At 36.2% G+C, this 20,545-nt stretch overlaps 1 protein-coding gene across 1 annotated transcript; it reads left to right on the top strand.

The window, feature by feature from the left end:
- The first annotated feature begins 4,609 nt into the window (after positions 1–4,609).
- Positions 4,610–16,405, top strand: MMGT1 (membrane magnesium transporter 1). Its single transcript, XM_051961864.1, has 2 exons — positions 4,610–5,120; positions 15,987–16,405. The coding sequence occupies exon 1, from the start codon at positions 4,671–4,673 to the stop codon at positions 5,064–5,066; it is 396 nt and encodes a 131-aa protein (XP_051817824.1). The 5' UTR covers positions 4,610–4,670; the 3' UTR covers positions 5,067–5,120; positions 15,987–16,405.
- Positions 16,406–20,545: the final 4,140 nt, after the last annotated feature.

The raw sequence follows: 20,545 nt of genomic DNA, 5'->3' as shown, positions 1-20,545 counted from the left end.
ATTATTGTTTCCCAGAAGTGACCACAACAGTTTGGATGAGAACTGATTGATAGGGCCCAGTTTAGGGGACCATTACCTTATTTCTGGGAGCTATGTGCCTTCAATATAGCATAAAATTAACTTTTTTGGCAGCTAACCACACCGCTCATTTATATTGAGCTTGCAGTTCACTTTAAAGCCCCTAATTTTTTTCAGAACAATTGCTACTTACATATGAATATCCCATCTTATACTTGTAAAGTTGATTTTTTGTACCAAAGTTTTAAGATTAAATTTATCCTTACTAAAATTCACATATTATGAATACACTTTAATGATTTAAACTGTCAAGATCCTTTTGGATCATTTCTGTAATCCTGTTAACTCTTTAATCTTTGTCATCTGCATACTACCTAGGCTTTTAAAAATTAAAAAAAAAATGTCAAAAGAGCACAGGGCCAAGCTAACATCCCTGGAATACTCTACTGGAGACTTCTACCACATTGACACAAAAGCATTAACAACTCTTCTGCAGGCTGAATATTCCTGGTTCTTTTAACAGATTTTTATGTAATATGAACTTGACACATCATCCTGGTTGCCCTTGTCTAACTATTTTCCTAATTATCAATGACCTACCTAAAATGTGATGCTCATAATTGAACATGATATTCCAGGTGTGGTCGGATTGTGGCATGGTGGTCAATGCACAGCATCTCATTCTCTTCCCCACCTGAATTCTCCACAAATTCCAGAAGTCCTTCCCCTCTTCGCTTCTCCAACACAACTATTACATCTGTAGTTCTGATTGCTTTGTCTTAATGTAGCCTGAGATTGCATTAGCTTTCTTTGCTATCATCTCATGCTGTGGCTTCATATTGAGCAAACAAAACAAAACAAAAATTGTATGTTCTTGGGCATAAACGGGATTCTATTTAGAAATGTACAAGAGTATCAAACCTGGCATTTCTAGTTAAATGAAGCCAACTTTTCTTTCAGTTGATAAAGTCTTGTATTTTTCCAAATATAATAAAGATCTCTTTGGTTATTGTGATTTTAAAATGAGAAATGGGTTAAAAGTGCTTCTCATAGACTCAAAAAATGGCAGTTGTACAAAGGACCTAGAGATCATTTAATTCAATCACATCATTCAAGATTATGTAATTAGCACTAAATCTATGAGGTATCTGTGGCTTAGCTCTTAAATCTAACCACACCACTCTTTGATAATATCATTCAATTAAATTTAGTAGATATTAAATGCTTGCTATGTGCTGAGCTCTTATTAAATTTCTTTTGTAGGTTATGATTTACTCTCTGACTCAAAGGGTATCCTCTTGGTATTTTAAAGTGTAACTTGTGAGAAAAGACTTCAATCTTCATGCTTAACCCAAAACTCTTTAATTTGGAATCAATTTTAAGGAAGAAAACTGTTTTGATTAAAGTGAGAAACAGCTGTTTTCCTCATTTCTTTGAAGCAGAGTATAAATGCAGCATCATTTTTGTCTTTTGAGTGCCCTCTGCAGGCAGAAAGGAAAGACTGGCCAGATTCTAACCACAGTATCTTTTTTCTCTTTTCTCACCTACATTCCCTGTGAATGCTAGAACTCCTTCCTCTCTTTGCCCTCCAAAACCCGGTTTTTAAAAAAAGGAACTAAAATTTTATGATTCCCATTTGGCCTAAAGAGGGTTTTGGCCTCAAAAGGGGAAAGGAATAAGTAAATAGCACCTACTATGGGCCAGGCACTGTGCTAAGGACTTTGAAAATATATTTAGCTCTCACAATGCTTTGAGGGAGGCACTATTATCCCTATTTCACAGTTGATTAAGCTGAGGCAAACAGAAGTGGGTAGTGGGGTGCCCCAAGCCGCATATCTAATAAGTGTCTGAGGCTGCATTTGAACTTCAGATCTTGACTCTGGTGCTGGGCTGTATCTATTACACTACTTTGCTGCCTTTGAGACAAAATATGCCGTATACACATCTAGCATATATTTTTTCTAATTGACATGTAAGATTTTGTTTTTTTCTTCATCCATTGAAGCCACAACAATCACTTTTAAGAAATTCATTTCCTTTATTTTTAAATATGAGGTGGCACAGTGTATAGAAAGATGACCTCTGAATTAGGAAGATCAAGGTTTAAGTCTCACTTATAAATTTTACTGGCTATTATGATTATAATAGTCAAATCCCTTGTCTTCTCAGTTACAAAGATTCTGATCTGCAATGGTAAGAGAAGTTTCTCCTCTGGAGATCCTTAAATCTATGAAATCAAAGGTCATAATAAATCTTTATAAATCACATATAATAATATATCTATAATATATATAATAAAATAAACCATAATAAAGATTTAAAAAAAAATTCAAGTTCAGTTCAGTGTTCCTTAGCATTTTTTAATGTCTTTACTCATGACCTAAAAAGCATTTTCAGAATCCAAGGACTTTGCTTTTTAACAAAGGCTAATTGATGTTGACCCCAATCATAAAGATTGCCACGAGACTAAGCCATCTGATCTAAAGCAGTTTGGATAAAAATGTGTTTTTACTTGGATCAAACTTAAAATATCTTCAGAGAGCATTGTATCTCAAAACAAAATAGCGAAGGGAAGTATCTATGTCTCTTTTTCTTTTCTTTTTTTTTTAGCATTTTTCTCCAAATATGCTATTCTTTTCTTTACAATTTTTTATTTTATTATTTATTATATAATCATATTATATAATTATTTATTTTAGAATTAGGGAGAGGATTTTTCTGTCATTTCCCTAACTTCTATCAAGATGAATAGTTCAGGGATCTCTAAGTTGGGGTATACACGTACCCAGGGGATTAAAAAAAGGTATGTTTCAAGTTCAAAAAAGCAAAGTGCAGCTACTCCCTAGTATTAACTTTAAATTAATCTCCATAATGTCTCTGAATCCTATTCTTTCTTATCAAGCAGAGGACTGAGATGATAGGAATATTAAGGCATTTGTGAAGCAGAAGATGAAGAGGTGACTTAATTTTAAAAAATACTAAAACTAAGGGCTTCCCAACAGAATCCCCAAATGTATTGTGGGGTAGTCCTGCTTATACAATGCTCACCATATTTTAAAAGAAAAATATAATTGAAAGATGTGTATCTCTTTCCCCTTGGTAAGAAGGGGATACACTAAGTGTCAAATAACATCTACCCTGTAATGCACAGCCAAAGAATTTCTTTTGATCATCTGTACTTCTTTGTTGTGCGGGACAGTTCTAAGTATGGGTTGGTAGGTGAAGAATTCTTGGGACAGCTAGTAAAAAAACAAAAAACAAACCAAAAAACCCTTTTTAATTAAATCAACCCTTTCTTACTCTTTCCTTCCTCTCTCTCCCCCTCTCCCTCTCCTTCTTTTCTCCCTCTCCTTCCCTCCCTCCCTCCCTCTCTATTTATATTGGTCTTTTCCCAGGAGTCTTCTGTGGCCCTTTGCACATTTTCCCTTGGCAATTTTATTCACTCCTAAGGTTTCAAAAATTATCTCCAAATTCTCTGTCTTCATATATACATATTTAGTGTATAAATTTTCAAAATATTGTGTATATATCAAAATTAACAAAATATTGTGCATGTCAAAATATGTATATAATCTTAAATATTGTATGTATCAAATTACTGGATATATATCTCAAAATATTGCGTATATATACAATCTCAAAAAATATATATTAAAATATTGTGTATGTGCAACTTGTAAGGTTTCAAAAATTATCCCCATCAAAATGACATATATAGATATAATGCAATATTTTAATATATATCTTTTGAGATTTTGTATATATATATACAATATTATATTTCCAATAATTTTATACATTTTAAGATTATATCCATATTTTGACTATTTTGTTAATTTTGATATATACACAATATTTTGAAAATTTATACACTAGGGGACATATAGGGGAAGAGAAGGAGAAAGAAAGAACATTTTGGGGCCATTTTGATGGAGATAATTTTTGAAACCTTAGGAGTTAATAAAATTGCCAGGGAGAGGACTGGGAAGAGGAAGCAGGGCCAAGGAAGCTCGAGCAAACCAAGTTCGGCATTAAGGTTCAGAGTTAAAGGGGATTTCAATAGCGCTATATAAACACCAGAAATTATTTATAATCACCATCGTCATTAGTTATTTTACACATAAGATGACGAAATTAGACCATGGAGAGGGAGGGAAAGCCTCCCCGGAGAGGCCAAGAGCAGTCAGGATTTAGGTCCCGTGACACACAAACCAACGCCCTTTCCACAGCGTCCGACAATACCCGTCAGGCAGCCACGACTTCGGGTTTGTTCCAATGTTACGTGCTGCAGAGGACTAACAGAACGAGGAGGGGGGAGTGGGGAGGAGGAGGGAGAAGGGGGAAAAAAAAGACTATTGAGCTTTTTGCTTATCTCACGGGATCCGCAGGAACCCGCGAGAACTCCTTAGAATCTCGCGTCCTTTCCCCCAGACGTTCGCTCCCTTCCTTCTTCCTCTGCACCCTCCCCCTTCCTGTCCCTTCCCTCGCCCTTTCTTCTCCCCTCTCTCCTTCCTCTTTTTCCATTGGCCGAGGGGCGTGACGCCATCGGCCGGCGCCGTTAGCGCCACAAGCCGTGGGCGCAGCGGGAGCTGCGTTGCCGTCGCAGTCACCATCGTAGTTGCCGTAGCTGTTTCCTCGGTTCGTCGGGAATCATGGCGACTTCTCTGTGGAAAGGTCTGGTGGGGCTGGGCCTGTTCGCGCTGGCCCACGCCGCCTTCTCTGCTGCGCAACATCGTTCTTATATGCGCTTAACAGAAAAGGAAGACGAAGATCTGCCCATCGATATCGTCCTCCAAACGCTGATGGCCTTTGCAGTTACCTGTTATGGTATAGTCCATCTTGCAGGGGAGTTTAAAGATATGGATGCTACTTCAGAACTGAAAAATAAGACACTTGACACATTAAGGAACCACCCATCTTTTTATGTATTTAATCACCGCGGTAGAGTGTTGTTCCGGTCTCCAGATATGGTGTATTCTTCCAACCAAGATGCTTTGTTGTCGAGGTCTACAGTGAAGTTACGAAAACTTGAACCTCTGCGTCGTTAAAATTATTCATGTTACAATAACCCGGAAAACGGAGATATAATATCGGAGTTTGGGGTATAAACCAGTTTTTAAAATATCTACCGCAGACTTTATACTATTAAATATAACCAAGGACTTTGTTTGTACACTGTTAATGAAATGGCTGAATTGTGACTTGGCAATGCAGTATATAAGTTATTGCGACAATTATGCTGTGAAACGTGACTGACCTTTCATACTTTAAACACTGTTTCAGTTGATTTTTTTTCCAGTTAAAAAACAAACTCATTTCTAAAAGTCAGACACTTGAAAAATTTCATCGAAGAACAATGGGAGTGTTTTATAGCAATTTATTTCCTATGGTTTGCTTACACGACAATTTTAAGGATTTTTTGTGTGTATGTGTGGAAATACTGTGTGGACTACTGAATTTTGCATCAAAAGGTTGGAAAAAGCTGTTGGTCTTCAGTTTTTAGGGTTAAATGTGCTGTAACTGCTTAACTGCTGTGGTCCTTTGAAACCAAAATGGTGGCTCTTCGAGTTTTTTTCCCTGACCCTTCAAAAGTGGCTAACCTTAAAGTTCCTTTCAGTTTTATCAGTGACTTTCTTCTCCCTTTTCTCACCTCCAAGCTGCACCTCCATCAATCGAAGATAACTGTCATGTTATTCTCTAACCTCTCTGGAACTTTATTCAAATATGCTATTTTACTGGGCACTTTTTTGGCAGAGATTATTTGCCCTAACAGAAATTTATCTAACAAGCGCAACTTGCTTAAAGGTACTTGTGTTGCTTTCCTTCTTTGTAAAAATACTCACTAATTGTTTATGTAATATGTGTAGTAGCTGATAAGTCCTTAAAGATACCATCATTTAATTAAACTTACTTTTTCATAGTTCAGCTGAAATCAGTTTTCCCCTGTTCTTAATTTTAAATATTATAATATATTATTATTTTTTAGTTTACTAAATTAAAATTAAAAATAATTGGGATGTTAATTCCTTGGATTTGGAACTAACATTTGCACTTCAGTTGCACAACTTATGATTCATAATAGGCTGATAGATTTTTCATCTTCATTTTACATATTTAAAGGTGAAGGTGAATTTAACTTGGTTTCTATTTCATATCATAAAATGTTCTCTTGAGACAAAACTAGATCTCTAGTTGTTAAGTTTTGCATCAGCCTCTTTTCTCTATCACAATATTTTTTTCAATGGGTCTTATAGATCCAAATAAAATTATAGGTGGAAAGTTTACTTTCTTGTAGGCTAGGGTCATTACTTGATTCTTGATAGACTATAGATTTAAACGTGAAGTCAGCAATAAAAATACAGCTTTTCAAATGAGACAATATCAATGAAAGTTTTCTGCTGGCACAACTCTGTCTAATTTTCTTATATGAACCAAACCAGCTGTAATTCAGTTATAATACCAATGAAATGAGTTTAAATTTGAAATATGAGGCTGAAATGTGGTAATCACATCAAAATAATGTGGAAAACAAATTTTTCAGATGAAGTATTACTTGATAGAAGAAGAATCATTAATTTCTTTCCTTTGCTTTAGATCTCAAAGAGATGCCAGTTTCTGCTATTATGTATAATGAGAAATAAGAAAGAAATAATAGGAATCCATTATTGCAATAAAAATAAGTGATTGTTGGTAACTTCACGAGTAGGTTTGATGTTTAGGTGTTCTACTTATTTTGAATTGTTTCTTTTCCCATTCAAGTGATGGCCAATCTCTTAATACATTTTGGGCAGTCTGTATAATGGGTCTTATGCCCACTTAGATTTACTAAGTTTTTAGGAAAGGGAGACTGTTGAACTTGAAAACCTTGTAATGTCTTTATTTGAAGACTGTCTTAAACTTCTAAATTGTTTTGTATTCAATCAACAATTTTTTATTAAATGCCTGCTATTAACCAAGCAAAGTTAGAAACTTGAGATATAGATACAAAGAATAAATTGATTTTCTCAAGGAACTTATATTTTATCAAGGGAGATACATTTAGAAATATAAACATATATAGAGTAAATATAAGATAATAAGGGAAGCAAGCCACCAATAGTTGGAGGGAATGAGGAAGAGCTTCTCGTAGAAGCTGGAGCTTGAGTTAAATCCTGAAGTAAGGGATTTTGTAAACTGGAAGAAAGGAAGATGTACTTTATAGGTATAGGAGACATTCTATGCAAACCCATGGAGTTTAGAGATGAAGTGTTCTATGGGAGGAAGCAAGAAGGCCAATTTAAATAGATCATACATAGAATGTTGGAAGGGTAATAATATATAATGAGACTATACTTGAGGCCAACTTATAAAAGGTTTTAAAAGTCAAACAATAGGGTTTTTAAATTTTAAATTCTATTTTCAGTTCCAAATTCTCTTCCCCTCACTTTTACCTTCCCTATCCATTGAGAAAGAAATAAAAATAAAACAAGTTACAATTATGTATAGTCAAGCAAAACAAATTCCCGCATTAGCATGTTCAAAAAAGAAAAGGCTTTTTTGTTTTCAAACTTTCTGTACTCATCACCTCTGTCTGTGATTGGTTCCATTGTGTTTATCAGAGTAAATCTTTCAAAGTTGTTCTTACAAAGAAAAAAATAGAGTTTACATTGGATTTTGATATAGGGAGCCACTGAAGTTTATTGGGCAGGGAAATTGTATGATCAGAAACGCTTTAGAAAAATTGCTTTGACAGCAATTGAGGGTGAATTAGAGTGCAGATGAAGCTTGAGGCAGGGAGATCAAATAGGCAAGAAATGATGAGGGCCTAATGTAAGGTGGTGTGGCCAAGATGGCAGTAGATATAAGGGATGTGGAGGGAGCAGGTGAGTGTGATGCTAAAGTGATGTCAGCTATCCTCCATAGAAATCGGGAAGTTCAGAGTGAAGTTTGGTGAGAAAACAATTCTGTTTTGTTCATAGTGAGTTTGAAATGCCCATGGGACATCTAATTTGGAATCTAGGAAGTGTTGGTTATGCATGGAATTGTCCATCAGGAAAGAGATAGGCTAGAAATACAGATCTTGGTAGTCATCTACCAATGGGGTTTCACTGAGGGAGTGTATTTAAAAACAGGATAGAGTCTTGATGTATGCCTACATACCTACAGATCGCCTATGACCAGATCTCTCTAACTATAGGAATGGATGAATAATGACGAACAAACGAGACTGGGAAGAATCAAGATACTAAACAGTGTCAGGAAAGGCGTAAGAGGATAGTCAACAAGGTCAAAATCTGCAGAAGGATGAGGACTAAGAAAAGGCCAGTAGCTTTGGTAATAAAGAGATCATTCCTAACTTTGAAATAATAAAGTCAAATTGAAAGGTTTTGAGAAGGAAGTAAGTAGAAGGAAGAGGAATTAATGGTTTTTTCTAGGAATTTTGCTGAGAGAGGGAAAAAAGGATCCTATAGAACATTGGACTTTGAACTGGAGGGGAACTTTAGATGCCATCTAGTGAAGCTCCCTCATTTTACTGATGAAGAAGTTGAAGCACAGAGAAGTTATCTGACTTGCTAAGTCACACAACTATTAAGTGTCTGGGGCAGGATTTGAACAGGTCTTCTTGCCCTCTAGTACAGAAGTCTATCTATTACTCCATGTATCCTGTGTAAAAACTTGAAGGGATGTCAGAACCTAGTCTAGGTATTTTTTTTAGGGTGAGGTAGGGAAGAAGACAGTAGAGGGGCAGCGAGGGGGTATAGTGGATAGAACACCAGCCCTGAAGTCAAGAAGACCTGAGTTCAAATCTGGCCTGAGACACTTCACACTTCCTAGCTGTGTGGGGCAAGTCACTTAATCCCAATTGCCTCAGCAAGAAAAAAAAAAATGATGTGAAAATAGTAGATAGAAAGAACCTGAAGATTATAAAAGGAGAAAGGGAAGTGAAGAAGCGCTTAGGAAGTGCCTGCTCTGTGCCACATTTTTTTACAAAAATTGTTTCATTTGATTTTCATAACAATCCTGGAGGTAGGTGCTATTATTCCTATTTTACAGTTGAAAAAACTGAAGCAAACAATTTAACTTGCTTAGGATCACACAACCAGTAAATGTCTGAGCCAAATTTAAACTTAGGTCATGGCTTTAGGCCCACTACTGTTCACACTACTATTTGCTTAAGAAAACAGGAGAATATGAATCAAAGGTATATGTATAAGAATTGACCTTGTCAAAGAGGAGGGCCACCTCTTCAGAGACTGCAGTAGAGAACAAAAGATTGAGGAATAAGGGATTTTGAGATGAAGAGAAGATGAATAGGATGATTACAGGGAATGGTTTCTATTTTTTGGTAAATATGAGGAGAGATCTTCAACTAAGAGAACAGAAGGGCAGAATAGAAAGGGAAGCCTTGGGAATTTGGAAAAGGAAATGGTGAACCACTATTCTTTTTAAAGAAAAGGTTGTTAAGAATCATTGGTGACTTTTACAAGATTTGCTTCAATTGGCTTTATGGTTGAACATCGTATATAATTTTATCGTCACGTATAGACTAGTTTTTTTTTTTTTTTTTGTAGTAGACATCAGGCATAGACTACTTGTGCAGGAAGTATGGGCACAAGAGGCAAAAGATGAGATGGAAACTGGTTAAAGTAGAAAATTAAAAACATGACTATGTTTTTAAGTTTTGGGGAAATACTTTGGTGTATTTGTAGGAAGAAAGAAAGGAACCAGTGGATAAGAGAGACTGGGTAAGTATAATAGAGTAGAGAGGTTCTAGAAGAAACATGAAGAGATGATATCAGAAACAAAAATAGATTATTTTTATTTTACACTAAGGCTCTTACTGTGAGATGGGTGAAGAATGATGATAAGGCAGCAAACTCAGTGAATTCCACTGACATATATTAGCTGTTTGACCCTTGGCAAATCACTCAATCATAATTTCCTCCTCAGTGAAATGGGAGTAACAGGCAGTTTGCTAGTGGGTAAGACCTAGGATCAGATCTTGTTTCTTACACTTACTGGTTTTTTGATTCCAGGCAAATCACACTGAAACTCTCAGGTGTCCTAAGTAACTTAGTAAGACTAAGGTTTAGAGCAGGTGCCAGTCAGCATTGATAAAGGGAATTCCTCTCTAGGAGCTACCTATCTCTGAAATCACAGCCTTCCTCCCCCCAAAAAATAGCAGAGCTAGTCAAAAAATATTGGAAATAATAATGACAACACATAATTTGCAAGCTTTGAACTGCTGTGTTTGTTAAGTATTATTATTATTAGAAGAGTTAAGGCCATTCACTTGCATCAATCTCATTGGTGAAGTCATAGTCTATATATTAAGTGCCCACTGTGTGCCAAACACTGTTGTAAGTGATAGGGTTACAAAGAAAAGTCAAATCCCTCCACTCAGATTCCTAATTTCTTCTCTCAAGGAGCTCACAATTTAATGAGGGAGATTCTTAGAAAAATATAAGTGTGCTATATTGGAGATAATGGACAAAGGAAAGACAAATTAAGATGGATTGGGAAAACGTTCTTATAGAAGGTATAATTTTAGCTGGGACTTGAAGGAAGCTAGGGAGGCAGAGATGAGGAAGGAATTCTAGGCATGGGAGACAGTCAGGAAAAAATGCCCAGAATTGGGAGATGGATTATTTTGTTCAAAGAACAACAGGAGATAAATGCCACTGGATTACAGTGATAAGGGAAAGAGTAAGATGTAAGAAGGTTTAGAGGTATTAAAGACCTTGAGTGCCACAAAATATTTTGTTTGATCTCGAGATGATAGGAAGACATGGTTAGAGAATGGGCTCTGTGTGTATGAGTGAGTGTGTGACATGGCCTGGTCTGTGCTTTAGCAAGGTTAGTTCAATAGCTGAGTAGATTGGCTGGATAAGGAGAGACCTGAATCAGGGGGACTGGCCAGCAAATTGTCGCAGTAATCTAGGCATGAAGAGGTAAGGGCCTGCACCAGGGTGCTGACAGGGACAGGAGGGAACAGAAGGATAGTGTGAAAGTAGACTTGGCAATTGATCAACTGTAGGAGAGAATGAATGAGTTGAGGGTAACACCTTGGCTGTGAGTCCAAGTGACTTGAAGCATGGTGAGGTCCCTTTTGATAATAAGTAATAGGGAAATTATGAAGAAGGGAAGACTTAGGGGGAAAGATAATGAGTTCAGTTTTGGACATGTTGAATTTAAGTTGTCCATGGGGCATCCATTTTGCGATATACAATAGGCAGTTGGAATTTTGAGACTAGAGATCAGGGAAGAGGTTAGGGCTGGGAATCAAAATAGGGATGATAATTGAATCAATGGGAGCTGATGAGTTTACCAAATTAAAGCATATATAAAGAAGAGAAGAGAGCCCAATACAAAGTCTTGGCAAACATCCATGGTTAGTGGGCACAACCTGAATGAAGAGCCAGCAGAGAAGACTGAGTAAAAGCGATCAGTAATGTCATGAAAATCTAGAGAGAAGAAAGTATTGAGGAGAAAAGGGTTATTGATCATGCTAAAAGTTGCAGAGATCAAGAAGGATAAAGAAAAAGTCATTAATAGGTTGTAATAGACTTATCTACTCCTGAAAATAGGGATATATGATGGTAAGGTGATTGGATGGAGTTTTGTGAGCTTGATGAGAAAGGAAAGTTTGGAACAGAATTGTGGAGACTTAAAACATGAATTAATAGAATACTATTTCAAAGCTGTGGTTGTGAACTACAATTTAATTGTGGATAAAATCAGCTTAGTATTTTTACTCTTTTTTAATTTTTATTTTATTTTATTTTTTATAAAGCTCAACAACTTTAAAGCAAAAGTGGAAAGAGGAGATGGTGGAAATTGTCTAGAATTGAAGATTATCAGTATTGTAGGGAATGGCAGAAAGTTTCTGTTTCTAAAATGATGGTGGTGAAACATTAAAGTGACATGGGATTAAGGCTTTGTGAAGCAAGAAAGTTATAGTGGGAGATTAAAATTGGGAGAATGGGAAAGACGTAAGACACTAGAGATCATTCTAAAAACGACTTTATTCAAAGTTAAAGAGTGAGAAAATGAAAGAATAAGAGGTTGTTTGGAAAATAAAATTATAGAATAAAGAATTTTGGAAATAAAGTGGGAGTGGAGAGAAGGTTGTCAGAATTGATGAGGTTGAGTAATTAGGTAAGTGACCAACATTAATATTGCAATTCCAGAGGATGATGACTGGAGTGAAAATAGAGGGGAAAAACTACAAAGTAAGTGCTTAAGTTAATGAGATATATTTGGAATAATTATAGGTCATTGATGACAACAAAATTGAAGAAAAGCGCTTTCATTGAATTGCATGGATTTTGAAGAATGAAATAATATTGTGGTATTATAATAGAAAAATAGCTTGAGAGCCTTGGTTGGGGAAATACATTGGCATACTCTGCAGTCCCTCTAAATCCTATGGAAACTTGAGAAGTTTGGGGCTTCCAAAGAGAAGGTTGCAAAGATGTTGTGTCTAAATGGTTTAAATGAGGGTTGCAAAGGTATTGTATCTTCATAGTTTAAATTGGTAGGTGAAAGAAAGTTGGAGATAGTTTTCGAATGTAGAGGGAATTATTAAAAATCAAAATGTTCAGTTCCCTCTTTGGGCTTTTTCAAAGGATTCTTCAACATTCTTTTGTAGGTTTACAAACCTACAAGGGACTAAAAAGTCATCCTTTTCAAATTTTCATTTACAGATGAGGAACTGAGATCTGGGGGGACCTCCTACAATCGAGAAGTGTTAAGTGGTAAGAGCAAGGCTTCCACTTCACTGTACCATGCTGCTTTTCATTGAATCCAGTTTGAGAGGCAGTATGGTATAGTGGAAAGATCATTTACTTAGGAGTTAGAAGAACTTGATTCAAATGCCATTACTTATTTACTTGGATGACTTTGGACAAGACATTTAAATTATTTGGACATCGGTTTCCTCAAATGTAAAATATGGAGATTAACGCGTTATATGGGCCTTTAAGGTACTTTCCATCTCTAAATGTGATTTTATGAGTCTTGAGGTGAGATCTGGAATTGATATCTTAAGTAGCATTATACTTCTCCTTCCCACCTCTTCCTTTTCATTCCTAAGGTCAGACTCCTAGATCAAAGGCAAATTAGAAAACACCAAGAACATTGTATGTCATGTCCTTAGATGCGGCAAACTGCAACTGATCTTGGGGCAGGGTGTGTGTGTGTGTGTGTGTGTGTGTGTGTGCGTGTGCGCGCGCGTGCTCCATTTGAGGTCTTGGGTCACTTGTGCCCTCTTCATGTTTTGAACTACCATTAGTCTTAATAGCATCAGAGAATGGTGAGAACTGCTCTTTGTAGCTTTCCAGAATTTGGTCCTTTAGATCTCAAAATGTAGCTAAGCAGGAGCTTCTATTCTGTGACCTTCCAACTCCATCATTTCGGGTCACTTCATTTCCAAACAACTAGCTAAGGCTTGAAGAAGCCTGTCCTTCTTTCTTGAACTCTCAGAAACAGCTCTTTTTGTTTTGTTTTGTTGAGTCGTTTTTGAGTAGTGTCCAATTCTTTGTGAGCCCATTTAGGGTTTTCTTGGTGGAAATACTAGTGTTTTGCCATTTTCTTCTCCAGTTTATTTTATAGATGAAAAACTGAGGCAAACTAGGGTTAAGGACTTGCCCATGGTCACATACCTGGTAAGTGTGGATTTAAGGAAGGCTAGATTTGAACTTTCAAAGATGGGTCTTTCTGACTTCAAGTTCAGCACTCAATTTACTGTACAACCTGGCTGCCCAAAGCTCTTCCTACCTAGGTCTAAAGATTCATGGATTATCAATGTATTCCCATACCTGCCTTTCCCTCCTCAAAAGCTGGACAGTATATTTTACTGAGTTATACATTTTACTACTTCCAAAACTGTGTATATATAGATAGTAGTAATAGTTAATATTTATATAATACTTTAGGGTTTGCAAAGTGATTTATGTAACAGTATTGGGAATGTGGTCATTATTGCTGTCCCTATTTTATAGATTAAAAAAAAAAAAACAGACTGACTTGGCTTTGGTCAGGTATTAAATACCTAAGACAGGATTTGACATGAAGTCTTCTTGATTTTGGTCCACCATTCTAATCAACATGACATGATATGATATGCCTGATAGGAGTGCAGAGGTAAGCATGGGATGGTTGGTTTAAGAATATTACAGGGAAAAGGAAAAAAAAGTCTATAATAGAGCTTAGCATGAGATTTACCTAATTAATTTATACTATATAAATGAAACCAGGAGGACCACCACTACATTAAATGAAACTGTTTATTTGGTGGTGTTTTCATTAGTGAACTATTAATACACTTATAACTTTGAACACTTCAATATTGGTATAGTATGCAAAACCATGACAGTGGTGCTTTAAGAAGTTGAAGAATGACTCGATATGATGAAATATGTGCATAAAAAACTAAATGTGGCAGCTGATAACAGTTTTAAAGGCATTTAGGGATATATTTTCAAGCTATCTCAGAGAAGAAAGTTTCAAGGGTAAAAATAGAATGTTTCTTCACCCCTTTTGTCCAAAACAAGATTGCAAAATGGTATCACTACTGCCAATCTTTATTCTTACTTTCTCATCATTCAATTTACATACAACACTGAATGAATCACTAGAGCTAAAAATCACCTATATTACTATCAATTTTCTCTTAAACATATATAATTTCAGAGTATTCTAGGTAAGCATTAAAGGTTTTCTCTTCAAGTAATCAAAAAGTCCTTCTCTTTATCAGACCTCAGTTAGCTGAACTTCTTGAAATTCAATCTGTCCTATTTTCTGAGTTGATATTCATTTTGGTGGGGAATCACTGCCCAAAGAAAAGGTCGATAGCCCTGGAACACTGAAAGTTTGTGAGAGTCTCTCTCTTCAGCAGGCTTTTCCATCAACTTCAATCCATCCTTCTCTCATCATGAAAGCTTTAAGAAAAATAGTTAGCTCTTAGTCAGCAGTGAATGATTTAATAACTGATTGCTTTCTCAGCTCTAAAATCTTTGAGTATGGCATGTACAGATAAGAAGTTTTTTCTTTGATGACAGCATAAACAAGAAGCATGTAGCCTTTTAAAATGATTTTCTTTATAGCATATCACTTTATGCATTCTAGCTGAACTGTATATTGCCTTTTTTGTTGGTGTTGCTTTAAAAAAGCTCAATATATTTGAATTAGTAAATCAGTACAGTCATAAAGGTTATTTTAAAATGTGGTATATTCCATACATGTATTAAAATTATTTTAATAATTAGATTCTTTGTTGGCATCGATAGCTTGTCACCATGGAGATAGCTTTTTATAATGCTCCACTTGACATCAAGGAATAAAACAAAGAGACATACTTAGAGATGTGCTGCGATATATTGAATAAAAGGCTAGTCTTGGAGTCAGGATGAGTTCCGTCTTGATCTTACTATCGATGTGATGGTGGGATCAGTCATTTAACTTCAGCCTTAAGTAATCCTCTAAGACTGTAAATTACAAAGGAGTTGTTGACTTGCATTGGCGAATGATGTTTGCAAATCATGAGTTCTCTACTAGTTAAATCACAGAACTAGATACAAAAAAAATTTATAATAATTTGAAAAATATTCTTAACATCTTCACTTGCAAAACAAGTAGATGAAAAACACATGTAAGAGTGACAGGGACCTTTGTGTAGGTGGCAGGAACACTAGGAAAAGACTGCTGGCTCCATCCTCCTTGGGGCTTATGAAAATTTGCCTGAGCCAGGTGTTACTATAGGGCATGGGAGGAGTTGGAAAGAATTCCCTCATCCCACTCCTCTAGAAATGAGGGCTGGAGACCTTTGTTGGGAAGAGGGTGTGAGGGGAGAGAGATGAAGGCCTGCCGAGCCACCTAGGGCCCTTGCGTTCATCCGCCATGCCTGAGGAACAAAGAGTTGAAAATTGTTCAGTCTTGAGCGCTGTTGACACCAGTAATCTCACTGTTTCCTATCTCCCTCCACTCAGTAGAATAAGCAGCTGAAGCAGAAAACGACAGCCCCAACAACCTGCAGATGGCAGCAGCAGCTTGGCAGAGGAGAAGGCCCTGTTCCATGTTGACATGGTGCAGAGGGGATGGAGCAGCTGCTAACATGGAATGGAATGGCAGCAGCATGGGGGACTCTGGGAGCACACTGAGGAGACACATATGGAACTGAGAAGCAGAAGCACAGCTATTTGCTGGGAGACAAAACCTGGAGACGTGTTCTAGCTATAATGCAACCTTCCTCATCTTGGAGTTCCATTTGTATTCCCTTCCCCACCAGAGTGGAAATCGGAGATAGTGTACTTTGTGTGTATGAAGGGTGGGGCTGAGATTGATTCTACTACTTTATTTTCCCTTATTTTCTTTGCTTTTCTTTTCCAATTAAATGCTTTGCTATTTAGTTTAAATGTTCCTGTCTGGTCTGTTAGTAGGGAATATATTTGTGAAATTTTTTTCTCAAAATCCTTACAAGTATGGGTTTATATATTGTATTGGATGGAATTAAGGATACTGCAGGGATCCAGTGAAGTTTTTTTTTCCTTGAATTTTTTTTTTTTTTGACGACTAGGCTAACTGATGCATACATTTGTACATTAGTAGACATGCAACAATAAGTTACATTATTTAAGTTGTTTATAGTAGAAGCATTAAGGATTTATTTTTTTAAATGTCTAAGTTATAATTTGGCAGCATTTTTGTTATAGTTTTGAGGTCTGTTAGCAATCCAGGCACCAGATAGTATATAATGGTATATAATTTTCAGTGTCAAGTACATTACATGAGGAGTTGAAATGTCATTGCTTACTCTACTGAAGCAACAGTACCATCAAGATAATTTAGTTATTGGAAAGCTTATGTTCAGTGGTGAAATTTAATTCTCATTTGTGACAGTTGATTTCAGGGGGGTACCCCAAATCTTTGGTGATGAGAATATTAAAAAAAATCTTATATTCTTTATGTACTTGTTGTAGGGGAAAGGGAGCAAAACATCCAAGAAAGAAGACAGAATAGTTCTTGTACTTTGCGAAATGTGCATTTTCAGATTTCTAAGGAGACAATAGACAAAGGGGAATTAGGGAATCAGTTATTAAATCATTCACTACTGACTAACTACTTTTCTTAAAGCTTTCACGATGAGAGAAGGATGGATTGAAGTTGATGTAAAAGCCCGCTGAAGAGAGGGGACTCTCACAAACTTTCAGTGCTCCAGGGCCATCGACCTTCTCTTTGGGCAGTGATTCCCCATCAAAATGAACATCAACTCAGAAAGTAGGACAGATTGAATTTCAAGAAATTCAGCTAAGTGAAGTCTGATAAAAAGAAGGACATTCTGATTACTTAGAGAGAAAACCTTTAATGCTTATCTAGAATACTTGGAAATTATACACGTTTAACAGGGGATTGGTAGAAAGAAATGTAGGGGATTGTTAGCTCCAGTGATTCACTCAGTATTGTATGTGAATTGAAGATGTAATGCCTGCTTGATGTTTGTGGAAGCTAGATAGCCAATATGGTAGTGTTAGTAGCAAAAGTCCTCTGATTTTTTCCTTAGGTTGAAGAAGCTGCCACAGAGGGTCATGGTCAAGTGTTTAGTGTTTGTGGGAGCACATGGACCATATTTAGCTAACTTTTTACTTATGCCTTAAGGAATGCCTTCCCCTCTAAGATAACCTATCTACTCTGTAGATACCTTGTATGTACTTAACTTATTTACATGTTGTGTTTCCCATTAGAATGTAAGCTCCTGAAGGCAGACTGTTTTTATTTTTTCCTTGTATCCTTAGTTGCTTAGTACAGTGCCTGACACATAGTAATAGCTTAATAAATGCTTGTTGATTGATTGATTGATTAATTAATTAAGTGCTCCAGGGTACTATTTATTACAACACATTCTTGGTGTACCTAAAACTGCACCAGCAGCAGAAATATCACCAACCCCACCCCCCAGCTACTCAAAACTGATTCATTCAATTTGGGAAGTAGAGAAAGAGCACATAGACCAAGATTTCTGAGACAACAAAAAGTGGCCCTATAGGACTCTAGGCAAGTGGGTCATTGACAAGTGATAGTTGACTTTCAGTTGCAGTATGGACCTGGCTTGCTGTTTACCGAATCTTTGTTTAATTATTTTTTTCAGAGAGCAAGGAAGTTTGACTTTGAAGGTTGATAAAAGCCCAGTTCAAGAACAGTAACATAACAGTAAAAGAAGCAGTATTGTGCTTTGCTACACCTGTGAGCAAAATAAGTACACATATTGCTGCGGTCACAAGAGAGTATATCGTGAATCTTCTAGAAATTTAGGAACACCAGACTAGCATTTTGAATTGAGACAGTATCAGAAGTGGGTACTAGTGAAAAGTATGGATATTAGAGAGTTCATTAAGGTAAAATCAATAAAACTTGGCAAGTGATTTGTTATGGGGGAGGAAAGGATGAGGGAGAGGAAAAAGTCCTGCATGAGGACTTTTAATTAAAATGGTTGGTCATGGGAAAGATTATAGCCAGTCTCAATAAACACTTCATCAAGTATTTAAAAAGTCGATAGAAGAAATAATTGACCAATCAAACTAAAGGGAAATTCCAGTAAGCCTTTCCGTTTAGTTTGGAATTACACAAGATTCTGAGTAGGGTGTTTCCAGGGTAACTGGTAAACTGCTTGAAACCAATTACATATTTGCAGGGGTGGGAGAGAGGGAAGGAGGTGCTGCTGCTTGAGCCACAGTGGGAGAATGAAGTCAGCCCTTAGTAGATCAGTGTACAGGGAGAGGGTTCTGGACAATTAGCATACCTGGTATTCCTCTAAGAGATCTGAATCTAGATCTTGTTAGCATCAGAGATGAAACAAAATTTCTCTTAAAACTTCCAATATTTTCTAGGCTCCTTCCTTCTCTTCAATCTCTCTTCCTCAGTGGGCATTAAGGAGCAGTTTCTCAATTATGGTTTTCCCATTGTAATTGAGGTGATAGAGATGAAAAAAGATTATAAATGATAAAGTACAATAGTTGTCTTTCCCTCTGTGGACTTAAAAAATCTTTTAACTATCTTATTGAATAAGGTAATTATTTCACTGGAGCTGTTATAGTTTATATTTTTAAAAATTTAATAGAAATCTATTTTCTCTCTCTCCCCATCCTCATTGGAAAAAGAAAAAAAAATTCTTGTAAGAAATGCATAGTCAAGCAGAACAAATTTATTTATTGACTGTGTCCAAAAAATATGTCTCATTCTGCACACTTGAGTCCATCACTTTTCTGGTAGGAAGTAACTAGCATATTTTCATCATTAGATCTCTGGAAGCATAAATGACCATTTCTTCACTGATCAGCACTCTTAGGACATTTGAAGTTGTTTTTTCCAGTATTGTGTAAATTATTTTCTTGATTCTAATAATTTTTTCTTCATCATTTTGTGTAAGTCTTAAAAATTGTTCATTTCTACAATATTGATGTTATAGTATGAATTATTTTATTTCTGCAAACTTCATACTGCATCAGTTCATACAAGTTTTTCCAATTCTTTTTGAAATCATGTATTTCCTCATTTCTTTTAGTAGTTTATTCCATCATATTCTTAAAGCACAATTTGTGTAGCTATTTCCCAATTGATGGGGCTTTACTTTGCAATTTCATAACTACAAAAAGATCTGCTATAAATATTTTTGTACATATGAGATTTTCTTTCTTTGATCTCTTTGGGATATACAGCTGGATCAAAGGGCAAGCACAATTTAACTTTTTGTATAAAATTCCAAACTTCTTTTCAGAAAGGTTGAACTTGTTCATAACTCCACCAGTAGCACTTCAGTGTGCCAGTTTTTCCATGTCCCTTCAACATCATTTCCATTTTTTTTTTTTTTGATTTCTGCCAATCTGATGTGCAATTCCATAGGTATAAGGAATTGTGCTGAGGAAATTCCCTCTACATTCAATTCTAATAGGTACCTGTTCTGCAACTACAGTCCTAGGAAATAGCTCAAAATATAGAGTTGATTTGACCAGCATCACACCATATGTTTTCAGAGGCAGGACTTGACTCTCCAAGTCTTTCTAGTTCCAAAGCTATCCATCAGGCCACTAATAATCCTAATAAAATTTGGAAATTATTTTAACAGGTGAAGCCATACCAATTTTGTCTTTTTTTTTTTGTTTTGTTTTTTTTTTTGTTGTTGTTTTGCAGCAACATTTTATAGAAATAATAGAAATGCACACATGGATGGATAAAGAAATTGATCCAAAAATGACACTTTTGGTTAGTGCAGGGAGAACTAGGGATAGAAAGGCCTAAAAGCTCCCTCTGGCCTTATGCAGAAGAATCAAGGAAGAAACAGAGATTCCAGGCTCTGAGTCCTTTCCTAGGGACAAGCAAGGGGATAGAAACAGGAAGCAATCCTTCAGGTTTCTGTTGCCTTTCCTTAGAGACAAATCAAAGATCCAAAAAGGGCCAGAAGCCCAAGGCTCTGCTGCCTCAGCAGCCAAAAGAACAGGGAGATTAATGGGAGATGGTTATTATGCACAAAGAAAGCAATACAACCAAAGACCTC

Source organism: Antechinus flavipes, chromosome 5 (genome assembly GCF_016432865.1).
Source record: "Antechinus flavipes isolate AdamAnt ecotype Samford, QLD, Australia chromosome 5, AdamAnt_v2, whole genome shotgun sequence".
Taxonomy (NCBI): Eukaryota; Metazoa; Chordata; class Mammalia; order Dasyuromorphia; family Dasyuridae; genus Antechinus; species Antechinus flavipes.
Note: the sequence above shows the minus strand (reverse complement) of the source record. Positions and strands in the feature narration are given on the sequence as shown.

Excerpts from the sequence above, each read along its gene's own strand:
- MMGT1 (XM_051961864.1), top strand. The coding sequence starts at position 4,671 with ATGGCGACTTCTCTGTGGAAAGGTCTGGTGGGGCTGGGCCTGTTCGCG.